The sequence below is a fragment of the Larus michahellis genome, chromosome 8 (genome assembly GCF_964199755.1).
Source record: "Larus michahellis chromosome 8, bLarMic1.1, whole genome shotgun sequence".
In the NCBI taxonomy this organism is placed as follows: Eukaryota; Metazoa; Chordata; class Aves; order Charadriiformes; family Laridae; genus Larus; species Larus michahellis.
The window spans coordinates 1,950,014-1,971,661 of NC_133903.1; the positions used below are offsets into that span (position 1 = coordinate 1,950,014).

At 45.9% G+C, this 21,648-nt stretch overlaps 1 protein-coding gene across 6 annotated transcripts in view; it reads right to left on the reverse strand.

Moving 5' to 3' along the window:
- Positions 1–21,648, reverse strand: part of PRKAR1B (protein kinase cAMP-dependent type I regulatory subunit beta) — a 101,900-nt gene that overhangs the window by 5,393 nt on the left and 74,859 nt on the right. For all 6 annotated transcript variants that reach the window (XR_012588671.1, XR_012588670.1, XR_012588669.1 and 3 more), the window contains exons 8-9: positions 17,731–17,791; positions 14,506–14,627 (exon numbers count right to left, since the gene is read on the reverse strand). Coding sequence is in view for 3 of the 6 variants with exons in the window: in XM_074597419.1 (XP_074453520.1) it covers positions 14,506–14,627; positions 17,731–17,791 (183 nt within the window). In the remaining 3 variants the exon portion in view is untranslated. The remainder of the gene's footprint in view (positions 1–14,505; positions 14,628–17,730; positions 17,792–21,648) is intronic.

The window sequence follows — 21,648 nt, forward strand, 5'->3', positions numbered from 1 at the left end:
CAAGTACATCCTGGAGCATTGTCCCGGTGACCTTCACGGGAAGACTGTCCACACCACAAAACAAAGAAGACGTATTTATAATTATCTGTCTATCTTCACTTTACGTATCTTATCTCTGGAAACAATGCTATTCTAACTACAGTAGAGGAAGAGTCCAATTGTACACAATCGGTGTAACCAGGGCAAAAATAATACAGAAATTAAATAATACAGAATAAAATAAAACAAAACAGAAACAATCCTTTATTACCCACATACTTAATGAAGTTGTCATACCAAATGAATCTGGTGCTGACCCCTATCCTTGCTCCCATCACGGGATTCGTGGCTGTGTTTCATTTCACTTTTCTTGTCAAATCTTTCTGGCGCCGTTTTTGAGCTTTCTGTCCTTCTTGTCCTTTAGCAAACCCCACCTCTCACAAACGCTACAACTGAATAAACCTCCCGAGCCCTGTCCCAGGAGGTACGGGCAGTATCCAGCAAGGATTGAAGGGGCTTATCACTCTCAGTCCCCAAAGCACTTGGTCTTGGTGGGAAAGATTTCCCCGTAAGTGGCACACAAGGCTTGGCGAGATCGGTCTCTCTGAGACCAACTGCACGATCCTAGATTCGCAGGATCAGGCTATTTAGTGCTGCTCAATTTAAAATACTGCCTTGTACACGGATAGCCATTCCGGCCTCCTGCACCACCGAGCAAAACCTACAGACACGGGCTCAACGACTTTGAAGAAGTTTGACGCCATTTAATAAATCAGCCCCTTGGGATGATCCTGACCTGGAAGCAGACAGGCATGTCCTGCTGCCAGCAGACCCCGGGGAGTGAAATGACGATCTTCGGTGGATCCAGGAATATTCCCTTTCAGTCACTGGGGAGTGCCTGTGTTCCCAGGAACCGACATCATTAACCTTCTCTCCTCTCCCCCGAGGAAACACGGGCGTCTCATTGCAAAAACAACAAGGGAAGCGGTTCCAAAAGCACCGTGCCACCACCGCCTCTGCCGCGCTCGCCCCACGCTCTCTCCCTCTGCCACCGCTCGTCACCGCGCTGCCAGCATTTATTCGCCTCTCTGGAATGCACCGGCAGTTTGTTTTGTAAGAATTTATGGCTTAGATACAGCACCGTAATTTAAGATATTAAAAATAAATTAAGTTTATAATCCATGAGCTCCCATCCTCTCCAGAGTAATGAGATTTTGACAGATGTGCCACTTTTAAACCATAGGGATGAGTGAGCCATCCTACAGTGGCCCCTCTGCACGAGCGCTGGGATTCCCAGCCCCATCCCGCCTCTACTTGTAAGCAGCAATGGCTTCAGGAGCCCTATTTTTATATTTAAGCATGAATCCTACAGCCAGCAGTCGGCCTGAGTAGCCTGGCTACAAAAGGCAAGTGTTCGCGATGCTAAAAGCTGAAATCCTGGATTTTTTCCCTCTGCCCCAGCTCAGCGGAACAGCGCTGGGCGCTGCGGCGGGCAGTGACGTGCCCGTGCGACCCGCGGGTGGGACAGACTGGGCAGCCCAGTCCTTCACCGGGGGCAGGGGGCGGGAAGGGAAATCCAGAACAGAATTCTAAAACAGAAGTGCTGTTTTAAAAAGTTTTTGGTTTCGAAGCCGATCTTGTTGCTGTTTTGGCTTTGCTGGTCTAACCTCCCGTTTTAAAGATATAGCAATCGGTAAAAAATATAGTGAGGCACCCTCTATAATAAAGGACGTATGTATCGTTGTTAAAATTGAAGAATATTTGTTCTGCCATCAGTGTATGCAAAGTCAACGTCTATGTCCTTTTTATACACTACCAATACAAAATAAATTTCTACTTTTTAAAGAAAAGGATTTTAATTTTCACCAGCAAGAAGTCCCTATTTCCATTTTTGTCATGCTTTTTTACTTACTGCTTTTTCAAAGAAAAGCACAGAAGACAGTTTTTCCCCCATGCCCTCAAAATGTTACATTTTTATCCTAGTTTGGAGCGCTTTTCTAGCCTGTTTTGTTTTCCCCTTCACCGTCCACTAGAAAAGAGCAGTGCCGCCTACGGCATGGGACGGAAAGGCCAGGCAGCCCCACGCGCGGCTGCTATCCATCAGCTCCATCAGCCGCCGTTACGAACACACCTTTGCTCCCTCTCACTTTGGGAATCCGCACACTCCAGAATTCACACGTTCAAGAGGCGAGTTCCCCCTCACTCCACAGTCACACAAACCCTCATTAGGCGTCGCTACTAAATCTTCGCTAAGTTACTACAAAGGAGGATGGAAGAGGCCGTGAGGCGGTATCAAACGCTGCCGCTCACACGGGGAAGCCGACGGGACTGGGCATAAGGAATCCTATCGGTTCTAATGGAAGCTACAGCACATCTGAAAGGAATTAAAAGATCTTTCACCCAGTACAATTCTGGGAGTATGGTGTTTAATTGCAGGCAAGACAAGGTTTGTGGAAGTAATATCTTTTATTAGAGCAGCTAGCATAGCTAGAAAAGGTGGAAGAGCTTTGGGGCACACATACCTTTCTCCAAGTTGTCGTTTCTCCAGATATATCTAATAAAACACACCATTTACCTACCCACAAACACTGTTTGAACAACGTTCTTACACCATCACAGCTACCACCGTAGTAAGTTACACCTTATGTGATCATATCTGATGGCTTACTGGTTCATGCATGCGATTAAATCATCCACAGAGCTCTCCAAATCATCCACAGAGCTCTCCAAATCATCCACAGAGCATCTCCAAATCATTGCCTTCCATTAAGGAGAGTCAGAATCTATAGCTCCTGATGCCATGAAACTCCTGGGAACAGCAATCGCCTGGTGAGACCTGCTGAGATCTGTCAGCTAATGTTTCGTCTCCTGCTTTAAAAAATGATCGTTTTGATCAGTTCGGTTGTCTGACGTGAAACCTCAAGCAACTTTGGTCCAGTTTGGCAAACTTTCCTTTCGTGACTCTCATTTACGATGCGGCTGCTCTAATGAGTGTCGAGGGGGTACGGGCCACAAGGACAGACCCAGGTCTGCAGTGCCTGGGCAAGTGGTGGCCGGTGGCTTTGCTTCTCTCTAGCAAGTTCTTTTCTGCATCCGTTAGGGTTCCCTGCAGATCACAGTGTGAGACAATGCCCACGCTAACAACAGCTTTTGAATCATAGAATCATTTAGGTTGGAAAAGACCTTTAAGATAATTGAGTCCCACTGTAAAAACAAATTTGTAAACAAATATACAACTTTTCACGCATTCGGCTTTTTAAATTTGCCTGTGATACTGGAAATCCTGAGTGCCACTGATTTCAGGTGATTTTCAGAAAGCCAGCACCTTGGGAGTATCTTTAGGACTAATAGTGCAATGTCAAATGAGCTCAAAAGGCAGCATTTGAGCGATAACGGGTGCAGCGTGGTACCCACACAACCTCCTTGAGAGAGCAGCGCTGCAGAAAGTGCCTTTAGACTCCAGCAACCGCGGGACAATGTCTATGATTATCATTACGTCGCCATCGTAACATTAAAACCTGGGTGCATCGCATTCTTATAGGCCACAGTTCTCAACAGCACTAACACACCCAGCAGTCCAGTGAAGCCGGGAAGCACGTCCGTACCCAGCTGGCACGGATCCGACATGTTGGCTCTACAGCCGGGCTGGATATCCAACAACCTGCGGCACGGACCAGCTACATCCCACCTGCACGGGACTACGCTGTCGACGGCTGAACCTCCCCACTTCTACCTAGGCACATTTGTATTAGTTGAGAAATAGCATCCAGACCCGAGAGAGAGGAACAAAGCTGTCTGGAGCAGTCACCGAAATAGCCACAAACACAAAGGTACTTTAAAAAAATGACAATCAATCATAAACCCAGTGTAGCTTAAAGCAGCAGAAACAACTGAGCCAGAGGGCATTTCCTAGGGACACACGAGAGGCCAGGGTTACGGCCCAGACATGACTACACCCAGCCCGTCATTAATCACCAGGAAACGCCTTTGCCTTGATCGTTTAGTATTTAAGATCGTAGATGTTTGACATGGGAAGACCTTTTCAATCATTTATTCATCCTCCCGTTGCAGTATCTCAGACAATCTTCCCCTTCAGTGTTTCTTTGACACAGTCTGCATTAAACCTGTGCTGTACCTCATGTATTCCCCTCGAAGTAAAAGAAATGTTTGTATTAGATGGAACAAGACAAGATTCAGGTGGAGAGAGACCAGTAAACATAGTGAAAAGCCAAAAGAAGCAGAAAACACTACACCAGCTGCAATTTGTTTCATGCACGGAGAGCGCTGCAATGCCTATGCAAAAAAAACCCTGGGGTTTACTCAAAGAAAAAAAAAAGGGATTTTTTTCATGAAGCCTTTTCAGTTGCAAGGCTTTTCAGAATCATAAGAAGAAGTTTTACAGTCTTTTGACTTCAAAATGTTGCCCTTGAGGCGCAGCGGCAGAGCTAACATCAGGCCAGACCACGCAGGTGTCCCACAGAGGCGCATCCATGTGTTGGGGGACTCGAGCCTTCACGACAGCCACCAGCATCCCCCACCATCAGGTGGGGGAACACCACGGTGGCCTCCGTGCTCCCCAGCCTCGCTGCCACAGTGGTCCCGTGCTTCTCTTCCATGCCACCGGCTGCCAAGCGGGGCTGGGAAGCCTGGGAGCCAATGACGGAGGGATAAGGATCCCAGCTCCGAGCCTCGGGAGGAGCCCCAGCCCGGGGTGGGATCCTCCTTGGCCAGTTGTCCTGGCTCCATGCCCAGAGAGCTGGGAAGCGGTTGCGCCACGGCCCGGCCTTTGGGGTCCCTCTGCATTTTCATCTTTACTCCGTCCTAGGATTTTAGTTGCCCCTTTTATCACACCTGTGGCAGGGGTGAGGAAAAGCAGATGCCCTCAGTGAAGGTGGGCTCCCATGGCGGGCTTTAATGAATCATCGCAGTGATACTTGGCCTCGACTAATCAGTAGCTTCTGTGGGAAAACAACTGAATTAATATTCATCCCGGTGCCAGATTTTAAAGACCGCCTGTGCCAAGCGCTGCGGATTATTGGCAACAAGGCACTGTTTTCCTCCCTCAGACATGTCAGCGTACAAAGCAATAAAAGTCACAAAGGAAAAAAAATGTTGCATTTTAGAGATTCTTTCTTTCTACAAAGCTAGCCATTATCTTGACTCTCTCTGAAGCCAGGAAACGTCCACTGAGTCAACATAAAAGTGACTCTATAATGGGTTATTCATCAACTGTTGATATTTGTGCCTGACCTGCCAGGGCTCATCTCCTGGAAGCAGAGACGGGGAGGGCTCCCACCTACAGCAGGGCAGGGCCCGACGGGACAGAAAACAAGGGAACAGCGCTGCACCTCCCTCACCCTGCCCACAAAACCCTTCCCGGTGAAAATCGGTTCGAGCCATTAATGTTGTTTTACGGCCCAATTACTCCTACCACCATCTGCTTCTTTGTGAAAACATTCTGTAGATGTTGAAGTAACCAGACCAAGCAAAAAGCCGAGAGAGACGTCGTCACCGCCCGCGAATGCAGTGACCGGGGCTGGGCGAGCAGCTGGGGCCAGCCCGGGCAGCCGCTTCCGAGCAAGAAATCAGACTTGGAGCAAACTGGGGGAAGGAGAGAAGGGAGTTTATCACGGAGATCAGGAAAATCCCTCCCTGGAAAGCTCTCTTTAAACCCTTTCAGTTGGCGGATCTTGTGTATTCAAAGGACCAAACTCTGAAATTCAGAAGAAAAAAACTCATGTGCTCAAAGTTTCCTCTCCCTGAAGCACGCTGCAGAGAGCTTCGCATGCTCCGCAAGCTCCACGCTACACAGCTAATGAATGAGCCCTAAGGGGTACGTTCTTCCAGCAAATCTGCAGTCACCTCGACGCTACCTTTGCAGAGGAGGGACAAAAGCCATCCCAGTAAGGGACAGCTTTACGTGATGCAGAGGAAGGGATGAACTCCAGCAGGGATGAGGAAATTCTCTATTCCTCTTCCACCAGGTTGGACACCACTGTATTTCAGTCTTGTTTACATTGCAGTATTATTGCTTAAAGACAGAGAAGCGCTCCGCAGGACGGAGCTCCTAGCTCCTGAGACAGCAGATGCCTTTAATTGCAGTTTAGATTTAACGTGCCTCGGGCCATAAACTTCTTGGTCACGTTGACTAAGTGCTCTGAATCAGGGCTTGTGAGCTCGGTCTTCAATGCCAAAAGAGCTCATAAGGATCCCGAGAAGCTCCTGAAAACCTGGAGGGGTAAACAGCCTGCGCTGCTCTCCGTACTCACACGGAGAGGTATGTTGCTACCTGGGAACCTCTGCTGCTTTTGCAGCCTTCCACGGCAGGAGGACACCACTGGACAGGACTAAAGAGAGAAGAGTCAAAGCATCAACCACTCCTTAAAGCAAGTATTAGCTAAATAAAAAGTCACAGGCTGTTTTGAATACAGAGAAAACACAGTGTTCTGATTTTTATGAAAATTCAAAGGGAGCATGTATATATATTAAGAACGAAACTGCCAATTACTAACTTTGGGTTTTACTTCTCTGCACACCAAACGATCTCCAAGTTTTCCACGTATCCTATAGTGGTAAGAGACCAGGGTGTGTCTGTATTTCCAGCATAAACTTCAATTTTATGGGTTTACAAATCAGATGTTTTAAATTACAGCTGAATGAGACTGAAGACTCCTACACAAGTTGTCATGTCAGAAGCGAACCGGGGAGACATTCATACGCTTTTCTTTGCGCTGGGTATAGCACGTGCAGAAGAGAGGTTATGAAAACTGCTTTTAAGCCTTTGAGAATAGCACGGGTATGCTGCATCCTCCGGGTGGATTTGCTTCAAGACCTAGGGTCACCAATGTCCCAGTGACACAGGGTAACACAGCAATAAGTCCTGCATGTACCTCCTGATGCTGGCACAAGCAATGTTTTCATCGCAACGTCCTGGAAGACCACGAGCATATCACCGCTCAGCTGCCATGTTAGCCCTTTGGGACTCCAACTGCATCATTCCTGGGACGGCTTTTATGTTACAGCTAAGGATCAGCAGCTCTAGGGCTGCGTTCCAAGAGAAGACAAATCCTTTGAACTATGTAGCCAAAGACACTGCAAATATTCCTTTAGCCAGTAAATTATCTTGGATCTTTATTCTTTGCCAACCTTCGATTTATGAAAGACTTTTATAGAAAAACAAGGGAATAAACACATATCAATCAGCAATACAAAGTGTGAGTGACTTCACATAACCTGCAGTTAGAAAATAACACCCATCATTTTTGGGTGGTAAAATTTAACATAAAGGCAAAGTATGGTCTGTTGATGCATTAGCCTGGGATTCCGGCCATAGGGCTAGCGCTGCTTCTCTGCCTCAGACATTCTGTGAGCCAAATCACGAAGGTCCAGACCTTCAAGGTGCCTAATTCCTCTTGAAAGTCTTCAGCAGGAATAAAGAACTATCTTAATTCTCGTGCCTGGGCTTCAGAGCACAACACGCAACGCGGAGGTGGCTTCACACACCTCATCACACAGGTGTAGTGAGGAGAAACCCCGTGAAGTTCATGAGATGTTCATGTAAGACAGATATGTAGCTAAGATAAAATGAGCTGGGTAAAAGGCGGTTGGTTACCTGTGCTACATACCGCAGTCATTACGACTCTCAAGATTATTTGGTCATACTACATGGATGTGCCAATCCAGGTGAGAATTTTTTTCCATAACAAAATATTGGCTACGTACATTGCTTTTATATTGGTAAAGACTTCTTTTAAAGAAAGCTTCATTTTCATAGTATAAAAGCTAGATGATCTTCATGGTGTTGGAGAAGGATGAGGCAACAGGACTTAATTCTGATTGTGGACGCAAGATTGAGTCATGACTGGGTTTGACAGTATTTTTTTAACCGTACATTTTTAAACTATTATACATTATTCTCCAGTCTCTGGGTTCATAGCAACTCACCGAATTTACATACAGTTGTCCTGGTTTCTGCCACAAACGAGGAACAAAATCTGCAAAGTTCTAAAATAGACTAGAAATATTGGCTAATCTGAAGTTTCACAAAATTGTTAAGAAAATGCTCCATCGTACATCACTTCGGAGGGTTCAGATTTTGCAGAATTTACCGCAGGTGACTGCACTGCGGTGGTTATTAGCGGGGCCAAAGAAAGAGTGGGAAGGAAGAGCCAAAAGCTGCAGTCACTGACAGGTCCTCCATGGCTGGTGGGAAGAAGAAGAGGAGCAGCCAGTTGCTTCCTATGGAACACTGTCCCTTTCCGACAGAGGAGGGATCAGGATACGCTCAAGGATACGATTGCCTGTGTAGGGACATCGTGTATATGCGCAGCCTCATCCACTGTCCACGGAAGTCAAAGTCGAACTGAGCTTAACAAGAGCTGATGTTTTAGCCCCTTTGACTCAGCAAAACACTTCACCCCCATTCCTCGTCGGGATGGGACCCAATCACACACCGAAATCCCAATCTTTGACCTCAGCTGGCCATTACAAACACCATCCTGAGCGCAGAGGCACTCCGAAGCAGGGCCAATGGAAACGCTACCGCTCCACTACGACTAGGTGATATCGAGAAAACTGAATGCCCCTCTCCTGTAACAGCTCTATGGGAAACAATCCCTCTGCAGTTAAAAATAAGAAAAGGACAGGGCCCTCGGTGACTGCTGGCTCTGTTTATTCAGTATATTTTGTTTATTAGGTATATTAGGAGTCGCTGTAGACTGCCTTTGACAAACATTTTTGGTATCAACAAAATCCCGGTAACATTAAGCAGTTCAGATTGCAGCCTTTGAAACTCCTTTTCTAGACAACATTCATCTTCCTAATTAATAATTAATCACACTGTGTTTTTAAAGAGATTATCAGGTGTGATAGCAGAGTGTGCCTAAGGCAGTGACTTCATTAACCATACGGAAGAAGTTTACTTTGTAGTTCTCCTGCCTGTCGCAGGGGTAGGTGCCAAAGGGGTCTCTCTTGGGTTAGAAAGTCAAAGAGCAACAATTTAGAGCAGGAAACAATCGGGCTATTATTTTTCTTCTTTTCTTTTCCTTCTTAAGGAGCTTTTAAATCATAAATCTTCAGATGCTTGTTGTGTAATTTAAGACCCAAGTCGACTTTTCCTACGAGCAGGCCCAATTCCGTGAAGAGCGGCGCGTCCTTCCGAGCCAGGCCGAGGACCTTCCTCCGCTGGTGCCCGTTACCATGGCAGGAGAGTTTACAAACACTCTTCCACCTAACGAGAGAGGCTCCACAGCACACCAAGAGTGGCAGCAGGGCTGGAAACACTGATTTCACCTACAGGACAGTATCTCAAGTAGACTCTCAGCAAGAACTCGCAGCAGATCCTGCCCAGACTGGAACCAGTTTGTGGCCCTGACTGGAAATGTCAACAGCGGCATGAAAGCCAGCGGCCCCCCGAGGATTACAAGGCTGTTTTCAATGTGATCAGCCAAGAATAGAGCTGGACAAATAACCATTACCAATTAATTTGGTTCATTTCTGTCAATGAGGCAGCTCCGTGCACTAATTCTGGAAGGATTTCTGCACTGTCGATGAAAATGTTTCTCTTACTTGCCAGTTTTGCTATTCCCCCTGCCTGGTTTCAGCACTGACGGATACTTTCTGCCTTGTCCCATTAAGCTTTTGCTCACCTTTATGAAGTGTCATTAGGATTATTCCCACCGATGGGGAAACAGGGAGGGTAACGTTCTGCCCGCAGACTGGATGGATAACACAGGTGAGATGGAAAATCAGAGCCCCCGACTCTGCCTCCTCTCCAACCAGCAGGATAATAACAAAGAAAAATCCCCAGCTTTTTTGAAGTGCTTTTCACAAAGGAGTTGCAGAGGAGGGTGCAACAACCCCCTGTAACCTAGCACTGATCTACAATTAAATATACTAGTTTTTAAAGTCAAAAACAAAAATCTAATGCGAAACTACTTGATACAATGGGTCCATTTCTCCTTGAATTTTCTCCTGTGAATTATCTTCTATTTTTAGGTCTTTTATTTTTAGGCTGCTGCATGCTATTGCCGGGCAACTCGACCAACTATTAATTGGAAATGTTTTGCTTCTCACGCAGTTTTATTCCTTTGCCTTTCTGCACCACTTAACCCAAGCTGTCCTGCGAGGAGATGACAGGCTAGGGAGAGCACGCTGAAAGGACAGTGACAAGCTGTGCTCTCGGGGCGCAGTGTGGCACTGTTATAAACCTTTCGGGGTTTATAATACCTCCTACACCTGCGCACGTTTGTGCCCGGGCAGGCATTTTTCTTGCGCTATGTCAAACTTTACGGAGCATTAGGGCCACACGGCAGCAGTCCAGCAAGGTCCCGGTCTGCAGCTGAGATGAAAAGACTCCCCGAGCAGCGTCGGCGGAGTCCCGTGACAATGTCCATGTGCCGTCTGCGGTGCTCGGTCGTGACAAGCAGATCCAAATGCTGTGACACGGCGGGGACAGGGGATGGGGAACCCAGCAGGGCACTTCACGGACCCGGGTCCCGCAGCTGCCTTACGGACTTTCTTCAAGGTGCTGTGCCACCAGCCAACTTCGCAGCTGAACTTGGGAGAGCGGTACACGATCATAACCGCTATTTTTAATCCTATAGTCACTACCTTCCTCAGTAACCTAGACAACAGCAAAAACCTCATTTCTTTCCAGTTCCAGAGCACTACTACACCAGTTTGAACTACTGTTCAAACTGAAGTCAGTGGCAAAGCACGAGTCGGGAATAAAATCACCCCCGTTCAACTGGCATTTCATTTAAAGGGACTTCACATTTGCTGGGATATTTAACTCTGCAAAGCTGACACGCCTGTGCAAGCTACCACTTTAAAACGCTAGCTAAAAATATTTGCGTTATCTGAAGTCGGAGGAATAAATCCTCCCCACTGCTGGGCACACAGTGTGGCAGTGCACAATACAACTGCAAATTTATTTGTTAGAAACTGTACATCTGTTATGATTTACGCTTGCCAAAATATAATTCTTTATGGCAACAATTGTTTCATGGTGCTTAAAGTTTTTCACCTCCGTGCCAGGAATCTCATATGGGATAATTCCGTGACCTTGGAATCCAGCAGATACATTCCACATCTGTCTGGTCTGGGAAAGCCCGAGTTTGTTGTGTGAAAACCAGAGTGGGAAAGTAAGACCTGGAAATATCTGAAAATACAGAAACTGCAGGGCTGCCTCTTTTTTCCTTTTTTTTTTTTTAATTACCACTTTCAAGCGCAGTAAATCAGTCTCACAGAAGCGGTTACTTTGCTTTTGTAAGCCGACATTCGCTTCTGATCCTATCTTCAAATTAAGGAATATGGTATAAACATTAAAATAATTCTATCTCTGGAAAAAAATCACAGCCCTCAGATATTAAAACTAAATCTTGTTGAAGGCTGCTTGAGATTTCAATGGAAAAGCACCCACCCTACTGTGAAGCCTACTGTGCGAGCGAACTTCTTACTGGTGCCTGTGAAGGCTGAGGATGGCAGAAAAACCGTAGCTGCCCTGGAATCTCAGGGTAGTACTTTCTTATTACACTTTTTAACAAAAAATGAACCATAAACAGCTTTGTGAGCAGTGAACTTAAAAAGCCCTGGTTTGCTGTGTCTCTTCCCTGTCCACATTTTCTGTCATTCTAATAATTTGGCTGAGCTCCTGCTGAGCCTTGCTCTCCACGGGGCACTGCAGCATTTCCACGCGTACAGCCCGCACCCCAAATAACCTGCACCCTGCTGCCGCGGTCGGAGTAGACGAGCTGAAGTGTCCCTTCCAACCTAGGCAAGTCCATGATTCTATGGTTCCACCACCTGTGCAACACTGGAGACCAGAAGGTGGACAGAAAGCCACAAAAAAAAAGGTTATACTAAGTAAAAAGGAGAAGAGGAGAATGTGCTTGCTTGACAAAAGGGGGAGACTACGTATTCTTGTCCATACTAACCAGGATGATATTCCTGGTTTAAAGCAGGAATTGCCGTTCTGATCATCACCGAAGCTGGAACTCTCCCTTTCAAAGGGTTTCATGGTGGCACGTCAGCCTGCAGATCCTGAAGGTGCCAATTCACTCGTAGGCTGGGTCTTTCTGCAGGACCAAGATCCTTAAGAGACGGCAGCCCAAAGGGATGTCGCAGAGGAAGGCAGCAATGCAGGCTCATCAGAAATGAGCGACTGATTTATGAAGGTCATACAAAACTGTGCTAACAATTTAAAATCCATGCGTGAGTCCTGGGTGTCTTAGAGAAGCTGTTACGATAGGAGTCACAAGATCCCACCTGGAACCAGCATTTGCGATGCTGGTGCACCAAAGCTTTGTAAATCGGTAACTGCTTTGTCTAAGGCGTGCCATGAGTGACCATGGTTTATAATAAATGAGCACCTTGCCCCAGAATTGCATGGCAGAGCTTAGCTTTGTAGTGCCGGACACAGAGCACTCCAAAGGAGGTTGCCTTCTGGTGATACATGAAGTGCTTTCTGCATGTATAGCAGTCCAGCAAATTGGCTGCATTTTGGATGTTTTGGATTATAAAGCCACACACATCAAAAACCATATGAAAGAAGCTAATGACTTTTCAACATATTTGACAACAAAACAGACAAAACTACTTTCAACCAGTTTGTAGAGTACCGTGTTCCTGGCGGCTCGCATCAGCTCTCCTGCAGAAAAGTTTAACATCAAAAATGTAAACTCTTGTGAAATCAGGTTTAAAATACTAAGCTTAAAGTATGTGTGAGCGGGCACAAATACTACTGCAGCACAAGGAATAGTTGATCCTGGACGTTCACTCTTTAATGCAGAAAATTGTAGGTAATTTCCAAAGTGCGAAACGATGTAAGATTTATAGTGGAAGGGTGAGGCGAGCAGATACTTTATGATTACGCAGTGTGCAGTGTTAATGCTTTTCTACCCGTTCAAGTCTTAACAGCTGTTCCACCAAGAGGGTGGAGGATATAAGGCCCTTGGTAATTCTTAAGCAAGCTGCCAATTTTCCACATGGGATTCGATGGCTAAGAAAATGAGGTTTTCCTTGTCTCCTGCTGCTGCAAGGAACAACAGGACACTTTGTAGCACTACTAGAAATAAATTTTTTTCTTATATCCTAAGTATCTTGTTAATGAAAAAAAAATCCCTACCTAGTGTTAGTCTCTTTTATTCTGACACTCTTGTTTGGAAGGGGCACTGCTCCTCACATATTTAAGGTTCCTTAAGTGTCCAGCCGTGTGACATACAGGTGCTGTTACTTGCGCCGACAATTTTGTGAGCATCAGAAGAGAAACCATGTTTGTAAATCAAGCGTGGATTTCAGCACCAGCATCCAACACTCAAGAGGAAAGAAAGAATGACATTTTAAGCATCAGATATTGATTATGAACCAAATTCTGTCTGCCTTGGACAGAGGCACCTAAGCATATCATCCCAGGTAAGGAGCAAGCAAAGGAAAAGCTGTTGGCCCCTAGGCCATTTGCCGTGGGGCTGCACGACCCCCCCATCACCTGAGTGGGGCAGGGTCTCTCTCCTCCTAAATCCCACCATGTCCCAGCAGCCTGACGGAGCCAGTGATGTACCCTGGGTACACACAGCCAGATCCCAGGGCAACACCACCTTCCTCACACCCATCTGACCCACCTTCTCCCCCTGTGAGGGACCCGGATCCCCTCCTGGCTGCTGGGCCACCGCTGCCCTGTTGCTGGTCATGGAACGTCTGGCTTGGGATTTGCGCTGGAACTGCCACCAACCAGCCAGATGTTGTCATTCCCGGTCTATGGATTTGTGTACAGACACTCACAGCTGGTACTGAAAAGCTCCTGCTTCAATACGTACACAATTACGTCCTAATGCCGGCTTGTTACTCTAGTCTGAGTCTCTCTAATACCCTTCTATAACTTGCTGTATCACAGCGCCTAGGTATTTGTAAGAGATACCGAGGATCCAAATATTTATGTCAGAAAGGCAGAAAAAACCCTGCCAGCATCTGTTTGCAGAAGTGAGCTGGTGGAAGTGGAGTGTCCCAAAAAGATGTCAGCTTTTCAGCTGCCTGACAGCTCTGTCTGCCTGCCTGAGAGAAAACAAGAAAACGCCTCAGCCATTTGGGCTGAGTTTAAGGCAAAACAAAGAACAAATTATCCGTTTTCAGATCAGGTCTCCCGCTCCAGTTTACAGATGTTTGTTTGTGATTTTCCCTGTAAGTCCCTGTGGCAACAGTGATCAATGCGGCGTGCAGTTGGCCAGCCTGGGTGAGGTATCGGCAGTTTGGAACAAGAAAAAATCTCATGTAGAAAACAAACCTTCAAACAGTCAAGACACCAGACACACCTCAAAATTCCACTGCGTCTTCAATTTACTGGAAATCAGGGATCGTCCCACTTAAGACATTTCCATGGAACTGATGTCTGAATTCATTTGAATTTTGAGTAATTCGTGTGGTTTGAGTGGAGTTTATGCTAAAGAGATTAAACTGCACTCAAGTGCCTTTTAATACAAAATCTTGATCTTTACCAGGAAATGACCGAGCGCATCAGGATGCCAATCTCACCTCAGTAATAATGAAGAAGTCATCACCGGGCTCTCCCTGCACAACAATTTTTTCTCCATCTTCAAACTGGACAGGTTCCAGCGCGTCAGCCACTGTCAGCCGCTCCCATTTGTCCAGGGACTCTGAAATATTGAAGATCATAAAGCTTTATTATAAAAAGACTCTAACTTCGCCTGAAGATTCGGATCTAAAGTGACAGCTCTGCTATGCCTGGTTCTGTTGCAAAAGAAACATTTCTTTCATGCAGGCACTTTGCACAAACTCCAGTTGGGAAACACGAATGTATTTATTCATTGTGTCTTAGGCTTTAGTGATCACCCAGATAGTCATCTTAGAAGTTGGACAAGAAAAGTTGGCTCAGGTTCTTCCCGCCTGCGATCGGATCTGCACTCCCTGGCACTGGGACAGGAGCAGCCTCGGAGCTGTGTGGGGACACCAGCGCCACGGGAGCGCCCAGGTCCTCTCCTACCACGTCCCACACCAGGTGTCAGAGCAAGTCCTGCTGTCTCCATCAGAGCTGCTCTCAGCCGCTTACCCATGGGCTGCTGGATAAGAAATGCTGAAGCATCACAGAATCAAGGAATCCCAGAATGGTTTGGGTGGGAAGGGACCTTAAAGCCCACCCAGTGCCACCCCCTGCCCTGGGCAGGGACACCTCCTACCAGCCCAGGTTGCTCCAAGCCCCGTCCAACCTGGCCTTGAACCCCTCCAGGGATGGGGCAGCCACAGCTTCTCTGGGCTCATGTTCTAGAGCTCTGCTGGTTCTTACTTATTATGAATTATTGAACTACGGTAAGTCAAGACACGGCTCCCGACATCAGGATTAGATCTGGGCCGTTCTCTCAGACTCTAGTTTTCCCATTGTGTCCAAAATATTGCTTAGAAGTGCTGTGTGAGGGTGAAAGAGTTGGTCTTTAAAACTTAAAAAGCCTTTGGCTGAGCTCAGAAGCACACACTGCGTCTGGTAACAAAACCAGATGGACGTGCTCAAGGCACCGAAGGTAAGTTCTGAGTCGCCTGACACACGTACGTCTTTGTGGTTTTATGCCACTTTCTGTTGCTGTTTGGGAAAGGATTATTTCTATTATTTTCCCCACCTATAATCACTAATGCACTTTCCCGGCGTATTCGGGGCTTTTGCCGCAGAAGCATTAATATCAAAGACCAAGCCCATACTGTCAATGCAACATTCAAAAAGTGCTCTGTTTGACTAAAAATAAGCATAAAACTCTTTCATACAGACTAGAGTAGGCTTTTTCATTTTTTTTTAAGAAAAGAGAACTCAGTAATTAACAATGAAAAGAAAGAGTCTCTTGAAACTTCTTCCTCAGTTGGCTTTATGAAAAATTCAAAGCTAATTCTAGCTGTAGTCACGAAGTGTCTCTCTTTTGTCTAAGGGACACTACAAATACAATGGTTAATGGTTCTTGCAAGATACAGAAGATTGTATATGATAGAACTCCTAAAGTTTTAGTTGCAGAGGTAAAGTCAAGCATCGAATAAACCAGACTTTATGCAATTTTTTGCAATTTCTAAATTGTACGTATCAATTCATGGCTTTACATTTAGTTAAACTACAGAAAAACGATTTTAAACAATTAGTTTTCTCATATTTCGTTCAATACACTCTAAGCAGTTACTGATAATTTAAAAAATCCTTAGATTTAAAAAAAAAAAGTCATTGCTCTTACAGTTATATGGCTAGCTACAGGCACTACCCAACCCTTGACAAAATATATGTAAGAAGGCGGCAGAGGCTTTTCCACCACAAAATCACCAAGTTCTGAGCACAGAAAGGCACAAAGTGAAGGTGACTTCTCAGTGCCGTGTTGAGATTTCTAAACTACCTTTCTCTTTCCCAGCCGTCATCTACTTTTTAGCCATGTGAAATAGGTCCTTACACACCTCACCTAAATTCTCGATGCTCCTGAAATGATGCGTTATTTTGTCTGGTGCTTCTCCATACTTAAAAAAAGGCTCAAATCTTGAAGTCCTACCTCCTTTTTTACTGAGATTGAAAAGCCGTACTACAAGCTAGGATATAATTATATTGCAAACCGCATGTTTAAGGAAGCGCATCTTTGACTAACCTTTCCACTCTCAAATTGTTTTGAGATGTCTCATTGTTGTAATTGCTCCTCATTAGTGCAGGTGCAGAGATCCTTTTTTCTTTAAATACTCTTTGTAATTTGGTATAATTTGTGCTTTTAATTTAGGAAGATTTAAATTAAGCATAAAACAAGGCATTTAAATGATGAAAACTTCATTAATAAATGAGCAACATACTTGGCCTTACTTTAAGCATACAAATGTAACTGAAAATTTCATGCACAGCACCTCTCCGAAGTTCAAGTACATTTTCACTAAGGCTCTCATATTTCAAGTAAATAAGCTCAAATGGTAGAGGAATACCACAAACAACAAAAGAAAATTGTTTAAATAGAGATATAAGTATTTATACAGCAAATTGATCCTGTACTGTGTTTTGTGGGGTTTTTTTTTCAAAAATAGCCCCAGCAGAAACACGATGTTTCTCCTACAGCATCGACATTTCATTGTACTGTCTAACACTGTCCTCCTTATTAGAAGCTTTTGTTCTCCTAACGGTGATTGATTGGTCAGGCACTACGGGTTTGTTGTTCTTCCTACTGAAGGCCATCAAGAACATGTCCAAATTTCGTGGCTATCACATTAATCAAAGGGAAACAAAATCCAAGGACAAGAAGCTAAACAGATGTTTTAAGAATGTGAGACGGGGGCTGTAAAATACACAGAAGGGAAAAAAAAAAAAAAAGAGTCCGTTTTCATTTGTGAGGTTAGTTTGTTTAGTGCACATAAATACAGTATCCTCACAGGAGAAAGCTTCTCACCCGTCACCTGGAAGGATGTAACTAGACTTTATGACAAGTTCACCTCTCTGCACAGCTTTCTCCTCTATCCATGTGATCTCTACTGCAAGGGTGGCTACCAAAAGGCTGGCAGTGCTTGCCTGCTCCTATATTTAAGGGAAGATTTGCCCTTCAAAAAAATGTTCACTGCATTTAAAAGAATGAGAAAAACAAGTCCTAAAAAGGGCCCTTTACACTTTCACTCCTTTGGAAATGATGCAGCCATGAGACCTCCTGTTTGCCCGCCATCGCTTTCATCGTGCCGTCAAAGACCAAAATTCATCCCGCCAACATGCAGAACCGAGGGATGAACACGCGAGTCCAAAGGGCAACTGACCCAAAATGGAGACCTTGCTCAGGAATTCTTCATACATCTTCCGCTTCCTCAGCGTGCTGCCCTGTTAGTAGAGGAGAGAGAGGAAAAGGAGGTAGAACGTTACACAAAGTATTTTTGTGATTTCTTCCTACAGCTGCTCTTTGCTTTCCCTCCCCTTCCAAATCTCAAGCGCAGCCAGCATAAACAGCCTAAGGCAAATGTTTCCCCATAAAATGTCTGGGCAAGTTGTACTCCTGATAAGCAAAGACAGAAGGAATCAAATTCAATCCTGGTGTAATTTCACTGACTTCACTGGTGTTACTGGACACCGCAGATGAATTGTACCCATTATTTACAGGCGCTCATTTTAAAGCCAGAACTTCATCAATTAACTGTTTAGCTAATTCAATATATATCTTGTTACCAATGAGGCCCTGCTAGAAGGGAATTTACAATTACAGAGTAGGATAAAACTTAAAATGTCCCCCTCACGGGTCCCATCCTTTTAGGTTAAGACCTCTCCAATCGAGAGCGTTTATCTGTAAGCCTGGTTTACGTTCTGTATAGCGTTGGGTGTACTGTTACTGCTGAGCAACCTATTCCCATTATTATTTTAACAAGATTGAAGTGTTTTGGAGCAGACAGCCCGTCAGTGCGTGTGCAGCCACCAGCACAGTCACTCCCACTCTAGTGAGATTTTATTGTGTGATAAATTACTGAGAGAACTTCTGCTTGCACAGCGTTTGATCACCACAGACAGAAACCGCGAGTAGCCATTCCAGCAGGCACTTCTGAAGGAGATTCAGGTACAAAAAAAAAAAAATATGGTGCAATTTTAGCTATACAAGAACAATTAATTCATCCTTAACTCTTGCAGTGACACAAACGACTTGAGAAGAAAACCTTGCCAGGGGCCAAAGGGGAACCCCAGGGTCTCCCTCGGTGCTGTGGGTCGATTCCGCACTGCCCTATGGCAGCCCGCAGCGTTTCTGCCAGGGCACGTTCCCGGTGGACGGCGGAGGCTGCCTGACTCCTGCTCGTCAAATCTACAAGGCAGGAGTAGGGCATAAAGATGATACACTCATCTTCGGGAGAACGGGGGAATAAAGATGGCACTTGCTTATAGGCTGGGCAGAAAAGACAGAAGCAGATGTCATGTCTGCCGTGGAAAGAGCCATTTATTCCTCCTATTCCAAGTGGGCACTGGTTAAGCGCTGGAAGCAGAGGCAGAAAGTGGGAATAGACAAAGGAAGGGGAGAAGAAACTTTTTACGCTCCGCAGTGAAAGCATTCAGAAGTGCTTTGAGTCTGGAAATGGGCAAGGCTGGTGTATTCAAGTGCAATGGCAATGAAGAATTGAACACCGTCCCTCTTCTACACGCACGGGGCAGGTGGGGATGGATCCAACGGCCACCAAAGCAACGGGAATCCTTCCACCAACACCAGCAGCACCACCACCACCACCAACAACACTTTGGCATCGGCAGAAGCTGCCATCTGCACCCCTCTCCGGGACCACCCCACTCCAGACCGGCTGCAGGACCGTCGGGAGCTGCCGCTCTTCCCGGGTACTGAGGGATCAGCATCAGGTCCCGAGGGCTCCCCCTCCGCGCCCCCGTCATAATTTCCGAGTCCGGTGATGACAGTTCTCCTCTCAGCGATAGCATCGCTAACCCTTGTCTGACCCCTCTGTCTGACAAACCTGGTGCTCAACCTCGGGGGCCCCCGAGAGCATTTGAAGTGCCAGAAAGAAAAAAAAATAAGTCACTTCAAACGGAGGAGGCTCCGCAAACCAGGCCAGACCCTGACAGCTCGCTGCGAGACAAAGGACGGAACACTGGACACTGTGCAGTTGTCGCCTTCCTCCCTGCAATCGAGTGGAAACAAGAGCAGCAAAATTGACAGCTGTGGAAAACCAGATTGGTGGTTTAGTTTGATGGGCTGGGGCACCCAGGGACAGATGTGGAAAATGCTTTTTAAATGACTTGCGGACACAGATGAATTTTAAGAAGCAGTAATCAGCAGCCATAAGTGCCGCCTGACCACAGCTTCGAGTATTTAGAGAGGCAGACAAGACCTGGGAAGGTAAGAATTGAGGCATCCCGCCGGGCCCGGAGAGCAAGAGCCCACCACTTCCCACAGGCAAATGTCTTGGTTCTTGGCTAAACTAAGCCAGGGCAGTGGTACAGATTCACTGTCAAGACAAGTGCAAAAGCAAAATCAAGGTGGAAAGAATTAATTACATGTGCTATTATCATTTTTTGCATTGTGGTAGTACCTAGAACCTCAGTGGGACTGCACTTAATGCACAGCTTCAGTGCCTTGACTATCCCACCTCTCAGAATGGTACCACAAAGGTCAGGGGGAACCAGAGCCTACAGAAGATGTAATGGTTGAGGTTTAGGAGCCCTGTTTCCCAGCACACGCACTGAAACCCGTGGTGAACCAGCTGATGGTTCTCAACTCAACCTGCAGGATGGCTCCATCCAACCTTCCATCTCTCCTGGGGGACACAAACAACTGCCCCCAGGGTGGCAGGAGCCACCCAAGAGCAGAGCTTCACCTAAGGGTGCCCAGGCAGGTGCAGAAGCTGCCTCTGCGTTTCCAGAGCACACAATGCTGGATCCCAATTGGCACAACGGGATCCCAATTTCTCTTCCAGAAAGGAGAAGCCTGGCTCACCTTCAGGCACGTTGTCTTCACTTGAGTGTGCTTCCCTGCACAGGCTTTCACAACCAGAGTGAGGGGAAGGGATTTTGAGAGAACACTGCTCGAATATAAGCTGAAACCAACCCAGCACTAGAAATTTTACAACCAACCAAAGTATGTCCTTATTTCCATTGGTATTAACCATCTTTCCTCCCCATGAAACAGGGGGCGAACATGCCTACTTCCAACCTTCCTTTATATTCCCCTCTCAACCCCTCCCATACACATAATGTCACCTCTGACTCCTGATGTCCTTTTTATACTTCTTTTGCTTGGTCTAGTCGCTTTATACAAATTGTTGAGGCCATGGATATGAACAACTCCATAACCTCTTCTACCTTTCCAGGGGTTTCTGCAGGAGTGACAAGCAATGTGCTCCCTGCGACACATGCCAAGTCTGGTCTTACGCAATATTTTCATGGATCTTCTAGAAGCAGCAACAAATCAGACAGTAACGATATTCGCAGACCGGGAGATACTATGAAAGCTTGCCAGGACAGGAAAATAACAAGAAAGGACCTAGAAACATTAGAAACGGGAGTAGGAAATAACAGAATGAGCTTCTGTTTGGAAAATACAGCTAAGAAATGAAAAGAGAGAAAAAAGCCCAAAGCACAGATGTTTGACGAACGGAGGAAGACTGGAAAGTTGCACAGTTGAAAGAGATTTACAGACAGTAGGTGAGACCTGGTTTGCAACATCACACTGCAAGAGGAATACAGCCAAGGCTATTTCGGTCTGTATACTTGAAGACATCAGCCAGGAATGAAGTTTAGGGGCTCCATCTCCATGGCTCGGATGGGATGGCGCCCGGCGTGCTACACTCTGCCTGGGGACCTCCTCTCCAGAAAAGTGCTCCCAAACCACACAGAGCCTGAAAAACTGCTACAACACCTAGGGAGAGCTGGTATGGAAGGAGCAAAATGAACTCAGCCTGTATAGGTCAGCTCAAGGCTGGGATCACAGGTATGGCACGCTCACCACTGGCACGCATTGTTGCAAGGGTTTTAAGTAGACGGTGATAATCATCTACAGATATATGACAGAAAGAGAAGGCAATTTAGTACGGCATAACTTGACATAACTCAAAGTAATAGGAGAAAATTAAGAAAATCTAATTTAAGATGAATATCAAAAAAGTTTTCCCAACTTAGGAATTATTCTCTCGCAGAAAAGTTTCCCAAGGGAAGCAGTAGAAATCTTAGTGCTTGAGCCAGATAAAAACAATAGT